Source organism: Hemiscyllium ocellatum, chromosome 20 (genome assembly GCF_020745735.1).
Source record: "Hemiscyllium ocellatum isolate sHemOce1 chromosome 20, sHemOce1.pat.X.cur, whole genome shotgun sequence".
Lineage (NCBI taxonomy): Eukaryota > Metazoa > Chordata > Chondrichthyes > Orectolobiformes > Hemiscylliidae > Hemiscyllium > Hemiscyllium ocellatum.
In genome coordinates, this window is record NC_083420.1 from 35,993,592 (window position 1) to 36,014,181 (window position 20,590).

A 20,590-nucleotide genomic window follows, 5' to 3' on the forward strand; every position below is an offset into this window, starting at 1 on the left:
TCGGTGAAGGACGCTCTCTGGGCGGTCCGAAACCTGTTGATCTTCCAGCTGAAGGAGTTGACCCCGACTGAGTGTTGCAGACTGGCACATTCCAAGGTCCAGGACTACGTGTTGAGGGACGCGCTGAAGCTTGGGGCAGCTGCCGCCAAGGCGCGGTGGGGAAAGACCACCGTTTAACATCTGCCTGTCGAAAGAAAAGCAGGGGGCCCATGCAGTCATTTGGGCTCTGCTGACACCTCAGCTCAATATATGAGTGAGAAATGCACTGATCTGTATGTAATAATGATAATTCGGAGCTGTGTATGTAAATGTGGAAATATGAATGGCATTACCTAATGTACAGTGTATCAAATTATTCTATGCATATTTTATGAATAAAGTATATTTTTGAAATTAAAAAAAAAGCAGAAGGGGAAGACGGGTGCAAAGAAGGTCACCACCACCAGAAGAAGAGACAGAGCACCGTAGATAAAGAGGAGGGTATTTCCTCCCAACCAGAAAACAACGGACATCCTGAAGTCCACCCTCCATCCAATGAGAACCAAGGGGTACCCATTGCCCCACAACTACAGGTAACTGAAAGCTGTGATCCTCTGACAGTCCCATTTTCAGACACAGAACTGGACGGTGCGGACCCTTGCCTTGGCTCAATGACACCAGAGCGGGTAAATGACCCCAGTGAGGAGCTGGATAGCTACCTCAGCCCAACGAAGGTCCAGCAGTTTGTGCTCACCATGGGGATGCAGACAGCTACCCCAGAGACAGGACAGTCAAATGGACAATTGTAACCCCATAAACTGGGGGTTAAAGAAGGTTCCTTTGTTATCGTATAACAGGGCACCCACTCAGTAGGTGGGTTCCGCTGAAGCCACAGCTAAATAATAAGAGACTGGATGGTTAATAAAGGAAATTGTAAATAGGAAAATGGTAATTCGATTAATTCAATCTGTTCTTTGTAATGTTAAGACATGCAATGTATATATCTACGAATGACATGACAAATTGTACAGGTACAAAAGATTTATTTCTATGAATAAAGCATATTTTGAAATTAAAAAAAAGCGGCCAGCTTTGTGTGTGGCTGCATCAAGCTGTGCGTGGATCCCTGTTACGCAAACACCAAGTGCCACTACGTACTGAGGTTCTACCTGTCCCCGGTGTTGCGAAGGATGGGCCTGGCCTCACTGCTGTGGGATGCTCTGAGTAGTTGTGTGCTTTTGTTTCATTAAAATACCGCCCTTGTTAAATTAAGAAAACCAGTATATGATCTATCAAGCCAATTTCAATCCAGGATCTAACTTATCCACTAATAACACCAGTTGGCATCATAACAGTAATAAATCTCATTCAGTCACAATGCGTTTCACCCCCAGCACGATATGGCTATCCAGGATGCTTAAAACCTTATCCTCCCACAAATCTAGCAGTCAGATCAACACCTATGCAGACTGAGCATTGAGTCCTCCCACTTCTACGTTGGTGCATTTTATGCCTGTTTTACATTAAAAAGACAGGTACAACCTGTACCCTTTACTGTTCCCTGAAGTGGTAGAACGAGTTCCTCAGTTGTATCATCAATCACTTTTAGCAGTTAAGGTTGGCCAATAAATGCTCTCTTTACAACGGTTCCTATTCCCTTACAAATCTGTTGCTTTATATTTTCTGCTATATTCTCATTTCTTAAACTGATGATTAGTTTGGTCTCCCAGCTTTCTTCAATTTACTGATGTGCTCTGCACATCGGGCCCAGTTTGTTTATATGTAGAATAAATGTTGTTAGGTCATTGACCAGGGTTAGTACCAGAAGGTGTCACTCTGAGTCCTGGAGCAGTCTCTTCAGCTGGGGGTGGGTCTGTACAGCAACAACTGGCAGTCAAATCAGATTGTCCAAATTGACAAGCCACACACACACACACACACACACACCTCAGGACTCTGCATTCCCAGCTTCCAGGATTCACCTTAAACAACTGGTCTGTGTCTCTCTCACACCTTAAACAGGTATGTTCAAGTTTTTCTTTGTGTGAATAATCCCCAGTTATACAGTAATGTAATCCACCATAAAGCTAAGTATCGTTAAGTAGATAATCTAAACAAAATCTCATTGGAGTGTTGATTGAAATATCTTTTTAATGTTAACTATCATGTTTGATTGAAAGTGTTTCCCTACACCCTCATTATACCCGAACCTTTTAAAGTGGATTTTAATGAGATTGCTGAGACAGGGCATTTTCTGGTAAGTTGTGCAATTTGTTTTAATGTTTTGGAGTCTCATTGTGTTCCCTCTTTAAGTAGCAACCCTAAAAAAGCTTAGATAAAAATGCAATTCAAATATCTTTCAGTTGTGAGAGGGAGCACTAAATCCCCCAAATCCTTTAGAAAGTTGGAGTTAGTGAGTCCTCACTCACTAATTCCCTGTGTTGCTGGTAAGTACAACTCGAGTCACTTCAAAAGAGACAAATCTTTTTTTAAAAAAATTAAAGTCTGTGTTTATGTACAAATATCTATCTTCCATTAAAGGAGTTCATAATTCTTTTCAATTTTAACTGCAATTACCTTCTCTATCTACACTCCCCCAACCTACACACCTACTCCCACCCCACTCTGATCACAACACTGTCAGAACTGATTTATTTCATGTGCCCCAAAGTATAGGTCATATTTATGAATTGTACTTGGTTGTTCATTCTCCAAGCCTGGGACCAGAGCAGGAAGACTGGCTTTTCTCTTCAATGTGAGCATTATTATCCAGTTGCTGGCTGTAACTCTGAAAATAGCTGACAGACTTGAGCCTGAGTCAGCTACTTGACTATAGCGGTCTTGCTCATTATTTTTGAGGTCAGACTCACATTTTATAATTCAGCTGATTTCACTCATCAGTCACCTCAATAATTTCAACCTCAAACCATTCCTTTCTCCTCCTGGCAAGTTGGATTAAAACTGGATTTACAATGTTCTTGCTATTTATTTTCCATTTAAGCAAAGCCATGGGGTGTGGATGCATTTCTATTACAAAGATACAAAATAGAAATAGAAGTAAACCATTCTGCCCCTTAAGCTGCTTCATCATTCAGCAACATTCATTCTGTGGGTGTTTAGAATTCCACATTCCCTTAAAAACCTTTTATTTCCTGCCTAACAAGAGTCCACACACCTCCATCTGAAGAATATTGAATGACACAACTTCTATTGCATTCAGAGGTAGAGACTTCCATCACCCAATGATCTGAGAGAGAGAAAACAAATCTTCTCATCTCTGTCCTGAAAGGGAAACCCTTCATTTTGAAACAGTGCCCCCTATTTCTGGACTGATCCACAAGAAGAAACATTCTTCCCATGTTGACCTTGTCAAGACCATTTAAGTTTTTCACTTCAACCAAGTCACCCCCTGACTCTCTGGAGCTCCAGAGGAAACATGCCCAGCCTGTCCAACCTTCCCCATAAGCCTACCCGCTCACTCCAGGTATCAGTCTGGTAAAGTTCCTTTGAATCAGTTCAAAGATGTTTCATCCTTCTTTAAATAAGAAGACCAAAATTGCACACAGTATTCAAGGTGTGGACTCACAAATGCCCCCATTCTTGGGGAGAGGCTATGGGGGTGGAAGGATTTGGGATATGTTGGAGGACAGAGGGAAGAATCAGGAAAGATGGCATAAGGGGGAACTGGGAAAAAGGAGTGAGGGAGAAGATGGAAAAATGGATGAGTTACAGATGGGAGATGGGGCGTGTGGGAGAGGGATGAGAGCGAAGGCATGGAAAAAAGGAGATGTGAGGCACGAAGAGGATGGGAGGGAAGCATAGGACAGGTGAGAAGGTATGAAAGGGCTGCCAGAGGAGATGAAGAGGACAGGGCATAACAGTGTTGCCAGGGTTGGAAGGTTTGAGCTATAGGAGAGGCAATAGGCTGGGACTATTTTCCCTGGAGTGTCGGACACTGGAGGGTGACCTTATAGAAATTTATAAAATTATGAGGGGCATGGATAGGGTGAATATGCAAGGCCTTTCCCCCAGGATAGGGGAGTCCAAAACTAGACAGCATGTGTTTAGGGTGAGAGGGGAAAGATTTAACAGGGACCTATGGGGCAACTTTTTCATGTAGAGAGTGGTGCGTGTATGGAATGATTTGTCAGAGGTAGTGGTGGAGGTTGGTTCAATTATAACATTTAAAAGGCATCTGTATGGGTATATGAATAGAAAGGGTTTGGAGGGAGATGGGCCAAATGCTGGCAAATGGGACTAGATTAATTTAGGATATCTGGTTAGCATGGACGAGTCGGACCTAAGGGCAGGGATAGGCAATTATGATTTGGGATGCATAGGATGGGGGAGGAATCTACAGGGGATGGACACACTTGAAATGTGGAGCTTATTCAAGGAACAGCTACTGCAGGTCCTTGATAAGTATTTATCTATCAGGCAGGGCGGTAGTTGTCGAGAGAGAGAGAGCCATGGTTTATTAAAGAAGTTGAAGCTCTTGTCAAGTGGAAGAAGAAGGCTTATGTGAGATGAGGTGTGACAGCTCAGTTAGAGGCTTAAGAGTTATAAGTTAGCCAGAAAAGATCTAAAGAGAGGTCTAAGAAGAGCCAGGAGGGGGCATGAGAAGTTGTTGGCAGATAGGGTCAAGCAAAATCCTAAGGCCTTCTATTGGTACATCAGGAATAAAAGGATGAGTAGAGTAAAATTCAAGCCAATCAAAGATAGCAGTGGGAAGCTGTGTGTGAAATCTGAGGACATAGGGGAAGTGCTTAATGAATACTTTTCATCAGCATTCACATTAGAAAAGGGCAATGTTAGTGAGAACACAGAAATACAGGCTACAAGATTAGGGATTATAGTTGACAATGATGAGGTTTTAGCAATTTGGAAGATCTGAAAATAGATAAGACCCCTGGGCCGGATGGGATTTATCCTCAGATTCCCTGGGAAGCCAGGGAGAGATTGCAGAGCCTTTGGCTTTGATCTTTATGTCATCATTGCCGACAGGAGTAGTGTCAGAAGACTGGAGGATAGCAAATGTTGTTCTCTTGTTTAAGAAGGGGAGTCGGGACAACCTGGTAATTATAGGGCAGTGAGCCTTACTTCGGTTGTGGATAAGGTGTTGGAAAAGGTTATAAGAGATAGGATTTATAATCATCCGGAAAAGAATAATTTGATTAGAGATAGTCAACACGGTTTTGTGAAGGGTAGATTGTGCCTAACTAACCTTATTGAATTCTTTGAGAAGGTGACAAAACAGGTGGATGAAGGTAAAGCGGTTGATGGGGTGTATATGGACTTCAGTAAGGTATGTGATAAGGTTCCACACAGTAGGCTATTGCACAAAATATGGAATTTCAAGATTGAAGGTAATTTAGCGAATTAGATCAGAAATTGGCTACCATGAAGAATACAGAGGGTGGTGATTGATGGGAAATGTTCATCCTGGAACAGTTACCAGTGGTGTGCCGCAAGGATCTGTTTTGGGGCCACTGCTGTTTTGTCATTTTTATAAATGATCTGGATGTGGGTGTAGAAGGATGTGTTAGTAAATTTATAGATGACACTAAGGTAGGCAGAGTTGTGGATAGTGCCAAAGGATGTTGTGGGTTACAGAGGGACATAGATAAGATGCAGATCTGGGCAGAGAGTGGCAAATTGAGTTTAGTGCAGAAAAGTGTGAGGTAGTTCACTTCGGAAGAAATATAGAAGAACCTTGATTATCCGATCGAGATGGATAGGCACTATTTTGTTTGGATAATCGATTATTCGGTTAATCGATTAAATGCCTTTCCTCTGGGGCTTGGAGTTTTTAAAGTCTGCTCCCCATTCAGGAGATGACGCAGCAGCACACCATGCTTGAGCCCCCACCCCCTGCCCGTCCCCCAACACCGCCCACACCCCATCCAACACCACCCGCCCACACACCCTCAACCCAGTCCAACACCGCTCCCACCCCCTACCCCGTGTGCTCCCTGTCCACCCCTGCCCCCTCTACAGGGCAGCCAGACTGGACACCAACAACAAGGGTAAGCCTCCAAATAGCGCACACACAACTTTTTACTGCAACATTTTGAGAGGTTCCACCTTTACCCTGTACAGGACCATGTTGGAGAGATTATATGGGGAGAGGGAGTTTAGGGTACACCCCTCTGTAGAACTCCAGGGAAAGTATGGGGAGAGAGAGAGAGGGCGGAAGATCAGTCATTTGGAGCCAGTGCCTGGTTAATCGCTGGAAACAAAAAGACACGATCACTATTGGAAACACATCTTTGATGTAACGTTTCTATCGAGACCTCAAGATCTCCTTCAGATAATCCAATATTCGGATAATTGATATTCAAATAGTTGAGGTTCCTCTGTTTCAGGAATGCAGGGTACTGGGCTAATGGTAAAATTCTTGTCAGTATACATGACAGAGCGATCTTGGTGCATAAATCCCTGCAAGTTGCCACACAGGTTGATAGGGTTATTAAGAAGGCATACGGTTTGTTGGCAGTTATTGGTCGGGGGATTGGGTTTCAGAGTCACAAGGTCACGCTTCAGCTGTACAAGACACTGGTAAGGCCGCACCTGGAGTATTGCATGCAGTTCTGGTCACTGCATTATAGGAAGGATGTGGAAGCTTTGGAAAGGGTTTAGAGGAGATTTGCTAGGGAGTTTCCTGGTATGGAAGGAAGGTCTTATAAGGAAAGGCTGAAGGAACTGAGGCTGCTTTTATTGAAGAGGAGAGGTTGAGAGGTGACAGGTGACTTAATTGAGACATACAAGATAATCAGAGGGTTCAATTGGGTGGACAATGAGAGCCTTTTTCCTCAGATAGTGAAGGCTAACACAAGGTGACATTTAAAATGAGGGGTGATAGATTTAGGACAGATATCAGGGGTAGTTTCTTTACTCAGAGAATAGTAGGGACTTGGAATGACCTGCCTGAAATAGTAGTAGGCTCGCCGATGTTAAGGGCATTTAAATGGGCATTGGACATAGATATGGATAATAATGGACAGTGTAGGTTAGATGGGCATCAGATTAATTTCACAGGTTGGTGCAACATCGAGGGCCGAAGGGCCTGTACTGCACTGTAACGTTCTATGTTCTATGTCTGCTTCTGTGCTGTGCAGCTCTATGTCTCTAAATGGTCATGTCAAGTTTCTATGAAACCTCTTCCTGTGTCAAGGGCCCACAGCAGAAATACCATGGAATCAGGGAAAAAGCGACTGAAAGAGAAGATCAAAGAGAAGCTGCCGGTGACAGGACCACAGGCAGCAAGCATCTTTGAGTTGCTGCAATGGTACTGCTACCACACTAACACCCACGGTTGCCGCAGGATTGTGGTATCGCAAGGCCGTCTGCGGAGGGCAGCTTGGCTGATTCTGACATTGAGTGCAGTGGGCATCATCATCTGGCAGTGTGCCTTACTCATCATTTCTTACTACACTGCCTCTGTCACCATCACTGTCCAATTTCAGGAAATCACCTTCCCAGCTGTTACCATCTGCAACATGAACCCATACAGGTCAGTATTTATGATCCATAATCTGCAGGTCATCAATTCTCAATCTTCAGCCTGTCACTAACTCTACACTCTTTGTGGATCCCAGTGCCTGTCTAAAGGATAAACCTCCCATTTATGTAGCATCTTTCTCAATCTCAGGACCACCCAAAAGTGGTTTACATGCATTGAACTATATTGGATATGGTGTCACTTGTGTAGGAAATGCAGTAGCTAATTTGGAACACAGCATGCTCCTAAAAATAATGAGGAATTGATCGGTAATGTGCTTCAGTGGCATTGGTCGAGGAATAAATTTAGCCACAAAAATGAGAGAGCCCCTTCTTCATCTCCAAACTAATACAATGTGACCTTTACATCTGCTTGAGAGTCAACAGGCCACAGGTGTAATAATTGATTCAATAACATTTCTGGACAGATAATGTGAGCAATTAGTGACTGAGAGGTCAATTTACTGATTTTAGTGTTAATGCATTCAAAAGCAAAATAATGAAATTTATTTGGGAAAACAATAATATGGAATACAGTATCTGGGTAGTTTTATATTAGTCACGTAGTGAGTGCAACAGAACTTTGTAGGAACAAGTGATTTTGTACATATGGTTCCTAAAGCTTTTTATCAACAGGGTTTCCCTCAGTTCATTTTTTTTCTTTTTTTCTCTTACCCCGACACTACCGCCTAACTGCGATAGTGCTTATTTTTCCCAGCACCCATGGTGTGTGTGTGCAGTTGTGGGACACAGTGAAAGACACAAAGTGCACGACTCTTTATTCAATTTCCACCACCAGGAAGATAGGAAAACATCTGGGTGGTCCAGTGACAAGCAGTGCCCTTCACATCAAAGGGCAATCCTGCATGACCCTCAGTTCATATCTGGGACTGTCAGGCACTTAATTGGTGGGGATTAATCATTATCAATCTTCAACAACTCCACTGTCATCTCCAAGGATAATGGAAGCTGAGCATGATAGATCTTGAAATTTATTGGTTCAGTGATTCCTATTCACTCTGGGTTTGCTCATGTCTCTTCACAGAAACAATGCAACAAGACATCTCTTTAAGAAACTAGACCAGGACACTCTGATGGCCATAAATGAGCTTTACCGTTTAATTGATAATCCCAACAACAGTCATGTGAAAGCTCACCACCAGCTTGCTGCAAATAACCAAGGTGACATCCTGTTCCCAAATATTCCATTGGTATGGATCGAGTTGGTTACCCAAGAGTACAGCATCGTATCTGATCTCATCACCAGGAAACGGCACAGGATTAATGGTACGGTGAAAATCGAGTCCTTTGAGAGCATCAACACACAGAATCGAACCAGACTGGTTGGCTTTCAACTGGTGAGTTCCACTTCCAGTCTCCCAGCTTCTAATTAAGCTCCTTTGGGCCCAAAGATAACATGGGGAGTGGAGGGGGTTGTGAAACAAAACTCAATGAAGGGGTCAGAAGGAAGATGGCATCCTTTGTATCGAGTGGCCCAAATGACCAGAGTAAACGGCCTGGCACTGACCATAGTGAGCAGGCTGATTCTGACAAAAACACTAGGTCAAGATTTGACCAGGATGAGAGAGTGGAATAGACCTGACCTGAATTTGTGGACTGCCACTGACTAGATCAAGCATACTGCCACTGACCGGAGTGAATTGACAGGCATTGACATATTTGGCTAGACTGGCACTGACCAGAGTGAATAGGAGGCACCAGCTGAAGTGAGTAGATCAGCATTGACCAGCATGAGTGGACTGGTGCTAACCAGCGCAAGTGGACTGGCATTTAATGAACTGAGCAGACTGGCGATGATTCACCTGGCACTGACTGGAGTAAATAGACTAGCTCTGATTGTTTTAAGGGACTTGTTAGAGTGAGTGAACTGGCACTGACCAGAGTAAATGGACTGGCACTGACTGAGGTAAGTTGATAGACATTCACAGGGTGAATGAACTGGCAGTGTTTAGAGCAAGTGGACTGGCTCTGAATGGAGCAAGTGGACTGGTGTAGTTTGGACTAAATGGATTGGCACTGCCAGGTCTGGTAAACTGGAACTTATTGGAATTAAATGAATTGACGCCAACAGGAGCACGCAAACTAGCACTCCCTAGACAGAATGGGGCTGGTGCTGACCATAACAAGTGCACTGGCACTGACCAGAATGAATGGACTTTGTATTAGCTAGAACGAGTGGGCTGGCACTGATTAGAGGGAGTGGATTGGCACTGGCAGGAGTGAGTGGACTGACACAGACCAGACCATGCGGACTGGTGCTGACTCTATCAAGAGGATGGGTGTTGACCTACTGAGCTATCAATGAAGAGGACAAATGGCAATGACCTTGTGCCTTCGTGACTGCTGTCTCTCTTAGTGATAACATTTCTCTTCTTTCCCTCTCTATGGTGACAGTGCGACAACGACAAGAATGAAAACTCTACCTGTATTATATACACATTCAGCTCAGGCATAACTGCCATTCAGGAATGGTACCGACTGCACTATCTCAATATCATGGCACAGGTGCCTCATGAAAAGAAACTGCAGATGGGTTACTCCGCTGATGACCTCATATTCAGCTGTCAGTTCGACGGACTACCATGTGATTCAAGGTTAATGTGTTGAGATTTATGTAACTTCATCTCATTAATTATTAAACCTTAGCTAAATGGACAGTGCTCTAGCCACTGGTTGTAGTCATGAGTTCAAGGCTCTCTCCAGGCTAACATCCCTTTTGCTCTGGCAACAATACTGCTAAAGGGGTAATACTGTGGGAGAGCTGCACTGTCAGAGGAGCAATATTGAGAGCGCATTGTATTGTGGGAGCTGTAATATTGAGGGAAAGCTGCACTGTAGGACTGTATTGAAGGCACACAACAGAGGACAGTAATGAGAAAATGGTAAATTATCAAAGCAGCAGGGTGGAGGAAGTGCTGCACTGTGGGAGGATTATAATGACAGAATGCTGCACATTTGGAAGTGAAGCGCTGAGGGAGCCTATCAGATGGTGCTGCACTATGAGAGTGGCATCACTGAGGGAGTGCTGCCTTGTTGGAGGGGCAGCACTGAGGGAGTGTTCCAGAGACAGAGAGGTGCTACTGAAGGAGTTCTGCACTGTCAGTGGAGCTGTATGGAGTGGGTGCAGCAATATTAGAGGGGTGATAATGAGCAAGTGCTGCAATCAGAGGAACAGTAATGACAAACATTCTGAAGCCAAACACATGCTAGCTAAGTAACAGCATTTGTCCTTTCTTTTCAATGACTGCACTGCCTTGTTCAGCTACTCAGGTTTGTGTCTCTGTCTGTCCTTAATGCAGGAACTTCAGCCTAATGCACCATCCCCTGCACGGAAACTGTTTCACCTTCAACAGTGGAGAGAACGGCAGCATTCTCCAGACCATCATTGGTGGCAGTGAAAATGGTAAAAAAAAAAGCAGACATTAGAAAATATTTACCTCCAACAGAGAGGCAATGTTAAAGATTAAAGCGAAAACTGAACTTCAAGTGAGTTTCATTTAACTCTGGTAGTGCAATATACTCTGACCCCTCTATGTGGCTGAGAGTGAGGTGACTTGATAAACTCATCTTTATACTGTATTATACTGTCACTATTATACTGTAATACAGTTATTACATCCATATCATAAAGATGAGAAATGGGTCACATAGTTTGTGAGGAATTCAATGGACTTTTATCACAGTTTTACATACACACACTAAATCACAGGTACTGGTGTGCCTCAGCTCAAACTGAGCAATTCAGATGTACTGTAGCACACTTCCCTCAGCATGCAATGTTGCAAGAGGTCCCAGCTCATTAAGATGAAAACTTAGATCCTTTACTCTGGCCCCTGGGAGCAGCCTAACCTTTAATATAGGTGTGGCCTATCCATCACTCTTGAATCCCTGGGTGTGGATTGCACCTTACACTAGCCCGTGGGTACAGATTTTATTCTGGGCCCCAGGTGCAGCCTACCCTTTATTCTGGTCCCTTTTTGTTACAAAGTTAAAGTCACACAATACCAGGTTACAGTCCAACAGTTTATTTAAAAGCACAAGTTTTCGGAGCATTGCTCAGGTAGCTAGTGGGGCAGGATCATAGGACACAGAACTTATAGTAAAAGGTAAAATTGTCATATAACTGATGCGAACTATTGAACAAACCTAGATTGCTGTTAGGTCTTTAATCACTTAGAATGGGGATGCAGGTTTTGAGTGATTAATATGTAAATTCCAGAACTCATTTCAAGTCATATTCCCGAGATAACTTAAGCTTTTATTTTTAAAAAGTGACACCTTAGCGCAGGCAATGCATTAAAGGTGTGAGGTTAGCGTCTGTCTGTATCCCAGCCTTGGGTCAGACTGGTTCTATTTTCAAAAAAAGAATTTATAAAATGTCACATGGACTGATTGCCTACAAATTGTGTTCTTTTTGAACAAAACAAAATAAATCTGCAAAAACAAATCTGCAAATGCAAATTCACTCAATAGACTTGTGTGTATATGTGTATGTGTGCGTGTGGGTGTGCGCGCGCACATGTGTGTGCATGCACGCGCTTGCTTGATAGAGTGTGTGCATGAGTGTGATGGAGATATGCATGTGAGAGGTTGTGCATGTGAATATGAGTGTGGGTGTATGTGTGTGTCTGAGAGACAGTGTGTTTGAGAGCGGGTCTTTGTGAGTGTGATTGTGTGTAAGAGTGTATGTGTATGTGGGTGTATGTGTGCTTGTGCATGAGTGTATGTGTGAGAGTGTAGTGGGGTCACCTGCAGTGTGACATGAACCCAAGGTCCTGGTTGAGGCTATCTTCGTAGGTACCGACCTTGGCTGTCAGCTTCTGTTCGACGACTCTGCATTGTTATGCTGCACACAATCTGTAGGTAGTTAGACAGACTCTAACCTCACACATTTAATGCATTTTCTGAGCTGAGACGTCACCTTTTTTTTAACAAAAGCTTAAGTTATCTGAGGAATATGACTTGAAATGAGTTCTGGGATTTACATATTAATCACTCTAAACCTGCATTCCCATTCTAAGTGACTTAACTGCGATCTAGGTTTGTTCATTACTTTGCATGTTGAATGACACTTTAATCTTTTACTATACATTTTGTGTCCTATGATTCTGCATCACCATAGAATCATAGAATCATAGAGATGTACAGCATGGAAACAGACCCTCCAGTCCAACCCGTCCATGTCGACCAGATATCCCAACCCAATCTAGTCCCACCTGCCAGCACCTGGCCCATATCCCTCCAAACCTTTCCTATTCATATACCCATCCAAATGCCTCTTAAATGTTGCAATTGTACCAGCCTCCACCACATCCTCTGGCAGCTCATTCCATACACATACCATCCTCTGAGTGAAAAAGTTGCCCCTTCGATCTCTTTTATATCTTTCCCCTCTCACCCTAAACCTCTGCCCTCTAATTCTGGACTCCCCGACCCCAGGGAAAAGACTTTGCCTACTTATCCTATCCATGCCCTTCATAATTTGTAAACCTCTATAAGGTCACCCCTCAGACTCCGGCGCTCCAGGGAAAACAGCCCCAGCATGTTTAGCCTCTCCCTGTAGCTCAGATCCTCCAACCCTGGGAACATCCTTGTAAATTTTTTTCTGAACCCTTTCAAGTTTCACAACATCTTTCCGATAGGAAGGAGACCAGAATTGCACGCAATATTCCAACAGTGGCCTAACCAATGTCCTGTACAGCCGCAACATGACCTCCCAATTCCTGTACTCAATACTCTGACCAGTAAAGGAAAGCATACCAAACGCAGCCTTCACTATCCTATCTACCTGCGACTCCACTTTCAAGGAGCTAGGAACCTGCACTCCAAGGTCTCTTTGTTTAGCAACACTCCCTAGGACCTTACCATTAAGTGTATAAGTTCTGCTAAGAGTGACCAGTGGAGTGCCACAAGGATCGGTGCTGGGCCCTCTACTTTTTGTCATTTACACAAATGATTTGGATGCGAGCATAACAGGTACAGTTAGTAAGTTTGCAGTTGATACCAAAATTGGAAGTGTAGTGGACAGCGAAGAGGGTTACCTCAGATCACAACAGGATCTGGACCAAATGGGCCAATGGGCTGAGAAGTGGCAGATGCAGTTTAATTGCTCCAAAAGCTTGTACTTTAAAATAAATGTGTTGGACTATAACCTGGTGTTGTATTATTTATAACTTTACCCACCCTAGTCCAACACTGGCACCTCCACATCATGGCCTTTTTGTTACAGTCTGACAATGCCAGCTAACAATGTACAACAGGGCTCAATTCTGGATCCTTCACAACTTGAATAGCTCAATTAGTATATGGATTAACTCACTGAAGTTATCGAGAAACCAAATCTTATATCGTTCATTTTGCATCTCATATTTCTCTTTATTTTTCTTCCTTCTCCTCCAGCAATTTCAATTTGTTTCCTAAGTTTTGCTAATAATTATAGCCACAAAGTAGATGACCTTCAAGACAGACTTAATCTTGCATGTAAAATCTGACCGATACCAATCAAAATCTCTGACTGACATCCATCTCAAACTGACTAATAAGCGTCTCAGCCATATGAGGTGTTACTCTCTTCTATACCCATTATCCTCCTATCAACAGTTTCAACTTTACATGAAACACACTGTCCCACTCGATAGATCCATGATTGCACTCAGGAACTAAAATTACACAACTGAGCAGCACAGAAGGTGATCATTTGACCCATTGTGCCTGTGATGGATGGCTCTTCGAAATAACTCCAATTTCCCCAGTACCTGAGTTTTCTTTCCCAAGCATTTATCCAATTTGCTTTCAAACGTTCATATAAAGTTTGCTTCCCTCAAATGTTTCCAGTTGAACATTCCATATCCTCTATATAAGACCTCTCCTTTTATTCTGATTGGGCAGTCAGCCATGGCTCAGTAGGTATCTCTATTGTTCTCTTTGTTGGAAGCTCATGAGTTCAGGCACCCCTCCCAATTTGAGAACCTAATTCTGACAATCCAGTATTGAGGGAGTGCTAAACTGCTGGCAGCACTGTGTTTCAGATGAAATGTTAAACCAAACTCCTACCTGCCCTTTCAGATGAATATACAAGATCACATGGCACAAATCAAAGAACAGCAATGGAGTTCTTCCAGAGGTCCTTGCCAATATTTATTCCTCAACTAAGCCTTTTTCCTCAGTTGGCAATGGCTAGCACGAGGGGACACAGCTTTATATTGAGGGCTGATAGATATAGAACAGATGTCAGGGGTAGTTTCTTTAATCAGTGAGTAGTAGGGTCGTGGAACGCACTGCCTGCAACAATAGTGGGCTTGCCAACTTTAAGGACATTTAGATGGTCATTAGGTAAACATATGGATGAGAATTGAATACTATAGGATAGAGAGCTTCAGATTAGTTCCACAGGTTGACGCAACATTGAGGGCCGAAGGGACTGTACTGTGCTGTAATGTTCTATGTCCTAAAATAAATGATCTGGTCATTTCTGTTGTGACAACTTGCTATAACAAATTGACTGCTGTATTTCCTATATTATACAACAGTCACTATAGTTCATTGCTTATATAACAATTTGGGGGTCACAGAATCCCTACAGTGCATAAAGAGCCCAATAAGCCTACACTTACCAACCAAATAGTATTTCGCCCATACCCAACAAATCCATATAACCCCACACTGGGATATTTTACTAGGGCTAACCCGCCTAACCTGCATATCCAGGAAATTTTTGGCATGGCCAATCCACATAACCTGCACAACTTTGGACTGTGAGAGGAAAGCAGGGCACCAGAGGAAACCCATGTAGACATGGGGAGAATGTGAAAACTCCACACAGACAGTCACCCAAGGCATGAGATGTCCTCAAGTCATCATATATGCTGTGTATCTCTTTCTTTCCTCTCTCCCAGGCCTGAAAATGATTTTGCATTTGGATGAAAATGAGTATAATCCATTTCTGGTCACCTCAATGGGGGGAGCAATTGTCATTCATGATCAGAATGAAGAGCCTTTTGTGGAAGACATGGGAATTGAAGTACAGACAGCAACGGAGACAGCTATGGGCCTCGAAATGGTAAAGCAACAAATTGGAGCTTTGTCCAGGAGGGTTGGGAATTAAATATCATGCGAGAGTTGATGATCACAAACAAATCAGCCACGATTTTATTGAATGACAGAGCAGTCTTAAAGTGCTCAATGATCTACCTCAACTCAAATTACATATGTCTATAATTCCACATTGACAGGTGTCTCAGCAAATCTCATGGCTATAAGGTCAGGGCTGTTTTATTCAGAGAAAAAAGGGGAGATTTTGAGGTTAATAAAAACTGGAAAAGTTGGAGCAACTCAGCAATTCCTGCAGGATCTGTGGAGAGAGGAACTGAGTCAAAATTTTGAATCATATCCAACTCTTCATCAGAATTCAAAGTTTGAGCTTATCTGACCAAAGATTCTCAAAGGAATGGATAAAACTGTTGTGCTGCAATTTAAAAATATTGTACATTAGGATTAAGAATTGGAGTGAGACAGAGAAGATGTTACGGAATTCCTATAGAGTGTTAATTGTATTTTAATTGTGTTTGATTGTGAGTGATGGGCAGAATCTATGGTTTCACTTCAGCATATCTTTAAAAAAGATACACTCTCAAAAAGCACTGAAACTGGAGGTGGTTGAGTTTAGTTGATGCTGTAATGTTTAATTCTTTAATTAAATTGCCTCCAGTCCTATCTTTTACCGAATAGCTTTCCAGAATGGAATATAAAAATGCAGCCAGCATAAATGGACTGAATAAATGTGCTTTGGACGGAGAGAGAGAAGGGTTCAGAGAAGGGGTGGGAAAATGAATATACTTATTTGCTTGACTGAGATTCAGTTTTTTGATGGACAAACAGAGAAGAGGTGTGATTGCTGAGGGTTATGTGGTTGACGTGGATACAAATTCCAGCTGACCTTTGATTAAATGTTACAAAGCAGGCTTGACAGCAAAGTTCACACCCATGGACTAAAGGGGATAGTGGCAACATAGATACGGATTTGGTTGAGAGACAGGAAACAGAGTAGTGATGGAAAGTATTTGCGGAGTTCCTTATCTGTCAGTATTAGGACCATTGCTTATTTTGAAATGTACTAATGACCTACGCTGGGTGCAGTTTCAAACTCTGCAGATGGTACAAAACATTAGAAGCATTGAGGGAGATAGGAACAGATTTCAAGAGGAAGTGGACAGACCAGTGAAATGGTTGGGCACATAACAGATAATATTTAATGCAGGAAAGTTTGAAGCAATATATTTTGGTTATAAGAATGAGAAGAAGCAAAATAAAATTTAAAACAAAGGTTTCACGACTTACATTAGTGTCTCGCAATCACATCATTGCTGCATGAATTCTCCTCTGTGATGCTTATTTTAAGACTTGTAGGTCCTGATGTTCTTGGTTTATGATTGTGCATCTTTTTAATGCAATTAAAGTTGGGATTTCTAAATAAAGACATAGAATGCAAAAGAAGGCAAGCTATTGTGAACCTTTGTAAAACATTGGGTCATCTGAGGTGAGGAGCTGGGTCCAAACTACAGACATTGAACTACATCAGGAAAGGGAGAAGTTACCTGGATACTTGCTTCAAGAAGCAGTCACACTTCTTATATTAGATCATTCCGTTTTGGTCTGGAGACACCAGGCTGAATGGCCTCCCTCTGTGCTGTGACCATTCCATGTTAAGTGATATGATTACTTGGTGTACAGAGGCTTGCCAAATCATGCTAAATTCTCTCTAGTGCATTGATGCATGTTTAAGAAAAAACTGCGCAAGCATATATTAAGTGACGATGATTTTGTTGACTGTAATTTACCTCTTTCGGAAGTTTCTAGGGTCTACACTGTTTTCCAAACAGTCATGTTTTGCTGTTTTATTTAGACTGTACTGAAGAGGCTGAGCAGTCCATATAGTGACTGTACAATAGACGGAGCTGACGTTCCTGTGACAAACCTTTACAACAAGACCTATTCATTGCAGGTAAGACTTCAACTCACTTTCAGGGAAGAGACCATGGTCAGGAAGGTGTCAACTATGGCCAGTCATGCCCCAGAGGGGTCCAGAATACCATTCAGGTAGAAATGGAGAGGGAGACACATCAATGCACTATACTTTCTTCATAATCTTCAAGAACGTCAAGAATATCATGAACCTTGATATTCTTCAAGGTCTTTGAGGAGGAGAACTTGCTGAGGCTGAAACTCTACATGGTGGAGCCATTGTTGGTTTACAACAAAATATGTATGGTGATAGTGCTGTTGTACAATACCCACCTTGCCATCTTGGAAGTGTGTATATTCCAAACTAGGGCATATCAAGAAATGGTAGGAGGCACTGGATATTGCAAAGATAATGGGCTGTGACAACATTCTGGCATTAATATAGAAGACATGTGCCTAGAACCTTCCATGCCTCTAGCAAGCTAGAAAGGGACCATGACATAAGACCATAAGATATGGGAGCAGAATTAGGCTATTCGGCCCATAAAATTTTATCATGGCTGATATGTTTCTCAAACCCATTCTCCTGCCGTCTCCCTGTAATCCTTGATTCCCTTACCATTAAGAACCTATGTTGCTCTGTTTTAAAAACACACAATCTTCTGCAGCAATGAGTTCCACAGGTTCACCATCTTATGACTGAAGAAATTCCTCCTTATCTTCGTTCTGAAGGGTTATTCCTTCACTTTGAGTTTGTGCAATCGAGTCCTCGTCTCTTCTACTAGTGGAAACATCTTCTCCAGATACAATCTGTCCAGGCCTCTCAGTATCCAATACCTCCTTTTGCTTCTAAACGCCATTGAGTATCAACCCAGAATCCTCAACTACTCCTCACATGACAAGTCTTCATTCCTGGGATCATCACTGTGAACTTCCGCTGGACAACATTCCCCTTTCCCCCCACCCCCACACCCTAGGACATCTTTCTTTAGACACGTGGCCCAAAACTGCTCACATTATTCCAAATGCAGTCTGACCAGAGCCTTATACAGCCTTAGCAATACATCTTTGCTCTTGTGTCCTAGTCCTCTTGAAATGAATGTTAACATTGCATTTGCCTTCCCAACTGCCACTGAACCTGCATGTTAATCTTAAGAGAATCCTGTACTAGAATTCTGAAGTCCTTTTGTGATTCAGATGTCCAAAGTGTTTCCTCATTTACAAAATAGACAATGCTTCAATTCTTTGATCAAAGTGCATAACTTCACATTTTCCCACACTGTTCTCCATCTGCCACTTCTTTACCCACTGTCCTAGCCTTTCCAAGTCCTTCTGCAGCCTCCTCAGTTCCTCAACACTACCTGTCCCCTCTACCTATCTTTGTTCACCTCTCAAACCACCAGCAACAAACCACACCCTTACAACACAGACAAGAAGTACTGGTGCTTTTTAGATAAGAAAAGGGAAGGGTGACTCTTGAGAAGGAGTCACAATGCTGTAAGGAACTGGAGGCAACACCGAGGCACAATCCATTGTGGACAGTGAAATGGGAAACATGCACTAACCACGAAGCAGAGAGACAAGCACATCCTCACTCTGGAGCTTGGGGAAGCAGGGAGCAGCAATGCCCTCAAAGGGCAACTGATATGGGAGGAGGACAGTCAATAGGGAATAATCCAAACTTTGCATGGACCAAACAATGCCATCTGGACTGGACAAATGGGCAGATCAGAATGGCTTCCTTGACCCACTAAAAGTGAAATAATTTGTGCCCACTCTGGGGGTACAGAAGATGACTGCGAGTGTAAAAGACAAATGGTAATGATAAGAGACATTTTTAAAAATGATTGTTCAGATGACATCAGTTAACATGCAATGTGTTTCAACTTTGAATTACCTGGCCAAGACTAAAGCTGACCAGCTGCTTCTGCAGTAGGATGTGATACAGCTCTTCGCTCCTACATCCAGTAATCACAATGGTGGTCGAAGTGCCATCAATCTGGTACCTCTGCTGTATGTATTCTGCTCTAGCGATACACATTCACCATCTCCAAAATTAAGGAGAAGATGGATAGATGCCTCCCCATAACTCCTCAAATCCTGCACTCTGGTTCCTAATATGTATTTCACAGCTCAAAATAGCAAGCAGCTGGTCACCTTTCAGTACCTCCAATCGCTTCTGCCAATGTCCAGACTGGTCATTCTGGAAAGTGACCTCAACTGCATCATCTTTGTTGCCATTGGATGATCCAGCAGGGCCAACAGCACGTTGGACATCATGACTAGACTACTGATGGAAACAATGGAAAAAATAGTGACAAGTTGCATGTCTTCAGCCAGCTTGCAAATGGACTATAGTACAGACTGACCTGGTCAAGATAATATTATCAGTTTGTGTCCCGTGCTTTAAGGCTCGGATCCACCAGTATCAGACAAATGTTCTTCTCTGACCACTGCCTCCTACTGGCTGATTGCCACATACAGTAAGACTAGACAGTTAGCAGATGGACATAGAAACTGAATGCGAGTCTGCTGACCCAAGAAAACATTTGAGAACTTAAAAGGATTTCAATGTTTGGAAAGCCATGAAACCCCCTTTGAATCTCAGGACCTTGGTGGGAAGCGGTCAAAGTGAACCTGAAGAGGTTCTTCACCTTCAAAGGTTTTCAGAAGATGATAGAGAAACAAAGGGAATCACAGAATGACAGAATTGTAAGGGTGTAGAAAGAAATCATTAGGTGCCAACTCCAGAAAATCATGCAAAATATGGTCTGGATGAAGTCAATGGGAATCAATGTCAAGGAGAATCTCCAAGAAGCAAAGACTAGGCCCGTTGTTCAATTCAGAGGATTTAAAAATTAAATTCCAGTCCAAAGTCTGCTCCATGGTACAGGCAAGGACAAATTTGTGTTTCTTCTTTCAGAAAGTACATAAGGAGCGTGCTATGATTAGCAGATTCTTCCTGATGGAAGAAGATGGCTGTTTAATGTCACCACAGTCTGACATTTTGAGGATTCCCTTTAACATAAATCTCAGACAGCACATTCTCCCGGTATTCCAATCCTTGATCCCAAAGGTCTTGGTTAGCAGCTTGTGGGAGAATATGGACAAGCTGCTAACTCTGGAAGAG

The 20,590-nt window shown here is 42.8% G+C and overlaps 1 protein-coding gene across 2 annotated transcripts in view; it reads left to right on the forward strand.

The window, feature by feature from the left end:
- The first annotated feature begins 1,845 nt into the window (after nt 1-1,845).
- Nucleotides 1,846-20,590, forward strand: part of LOC132825209 (amiloride-sensitive sodium channel subunit gamma-like) — a 29,730-nt gene continuing 10,985 nt past the window's right edge. For both annotated transcript variants that reach the window (XR_009645762.1, XM_060840270.1), the window contains exons 1-7: nt 1,846-2,001; nt 7,154-7,492; nt 8,525-8,837; nt 9,895-10,094; nt 10,800-10,903; nt 15,396-15,559; nt 17,402-17,500. Coding sequence is in view for 1 of the 2 variants with exons in the window: in XM_060840270.1 (XP_060696253.1) it covers nt 7,173-7,492; nt 8,525-8,837; nt 9,895-10,094; nt 10,800-10,903; nt 15,396-15,559; nt 17,402-17,500 (1,200 nt within the window). In the remaining variant the exon portion in view is untranslated. The remainder of the gene's footprint in view (nt 2,002-7,153; nt 7,493-8,524; nt 8,838-9,894; nt 10,095-10,799; nt 10,904-15,395; nt 15,560-17,401; nt 17,501-20,590) is intronic.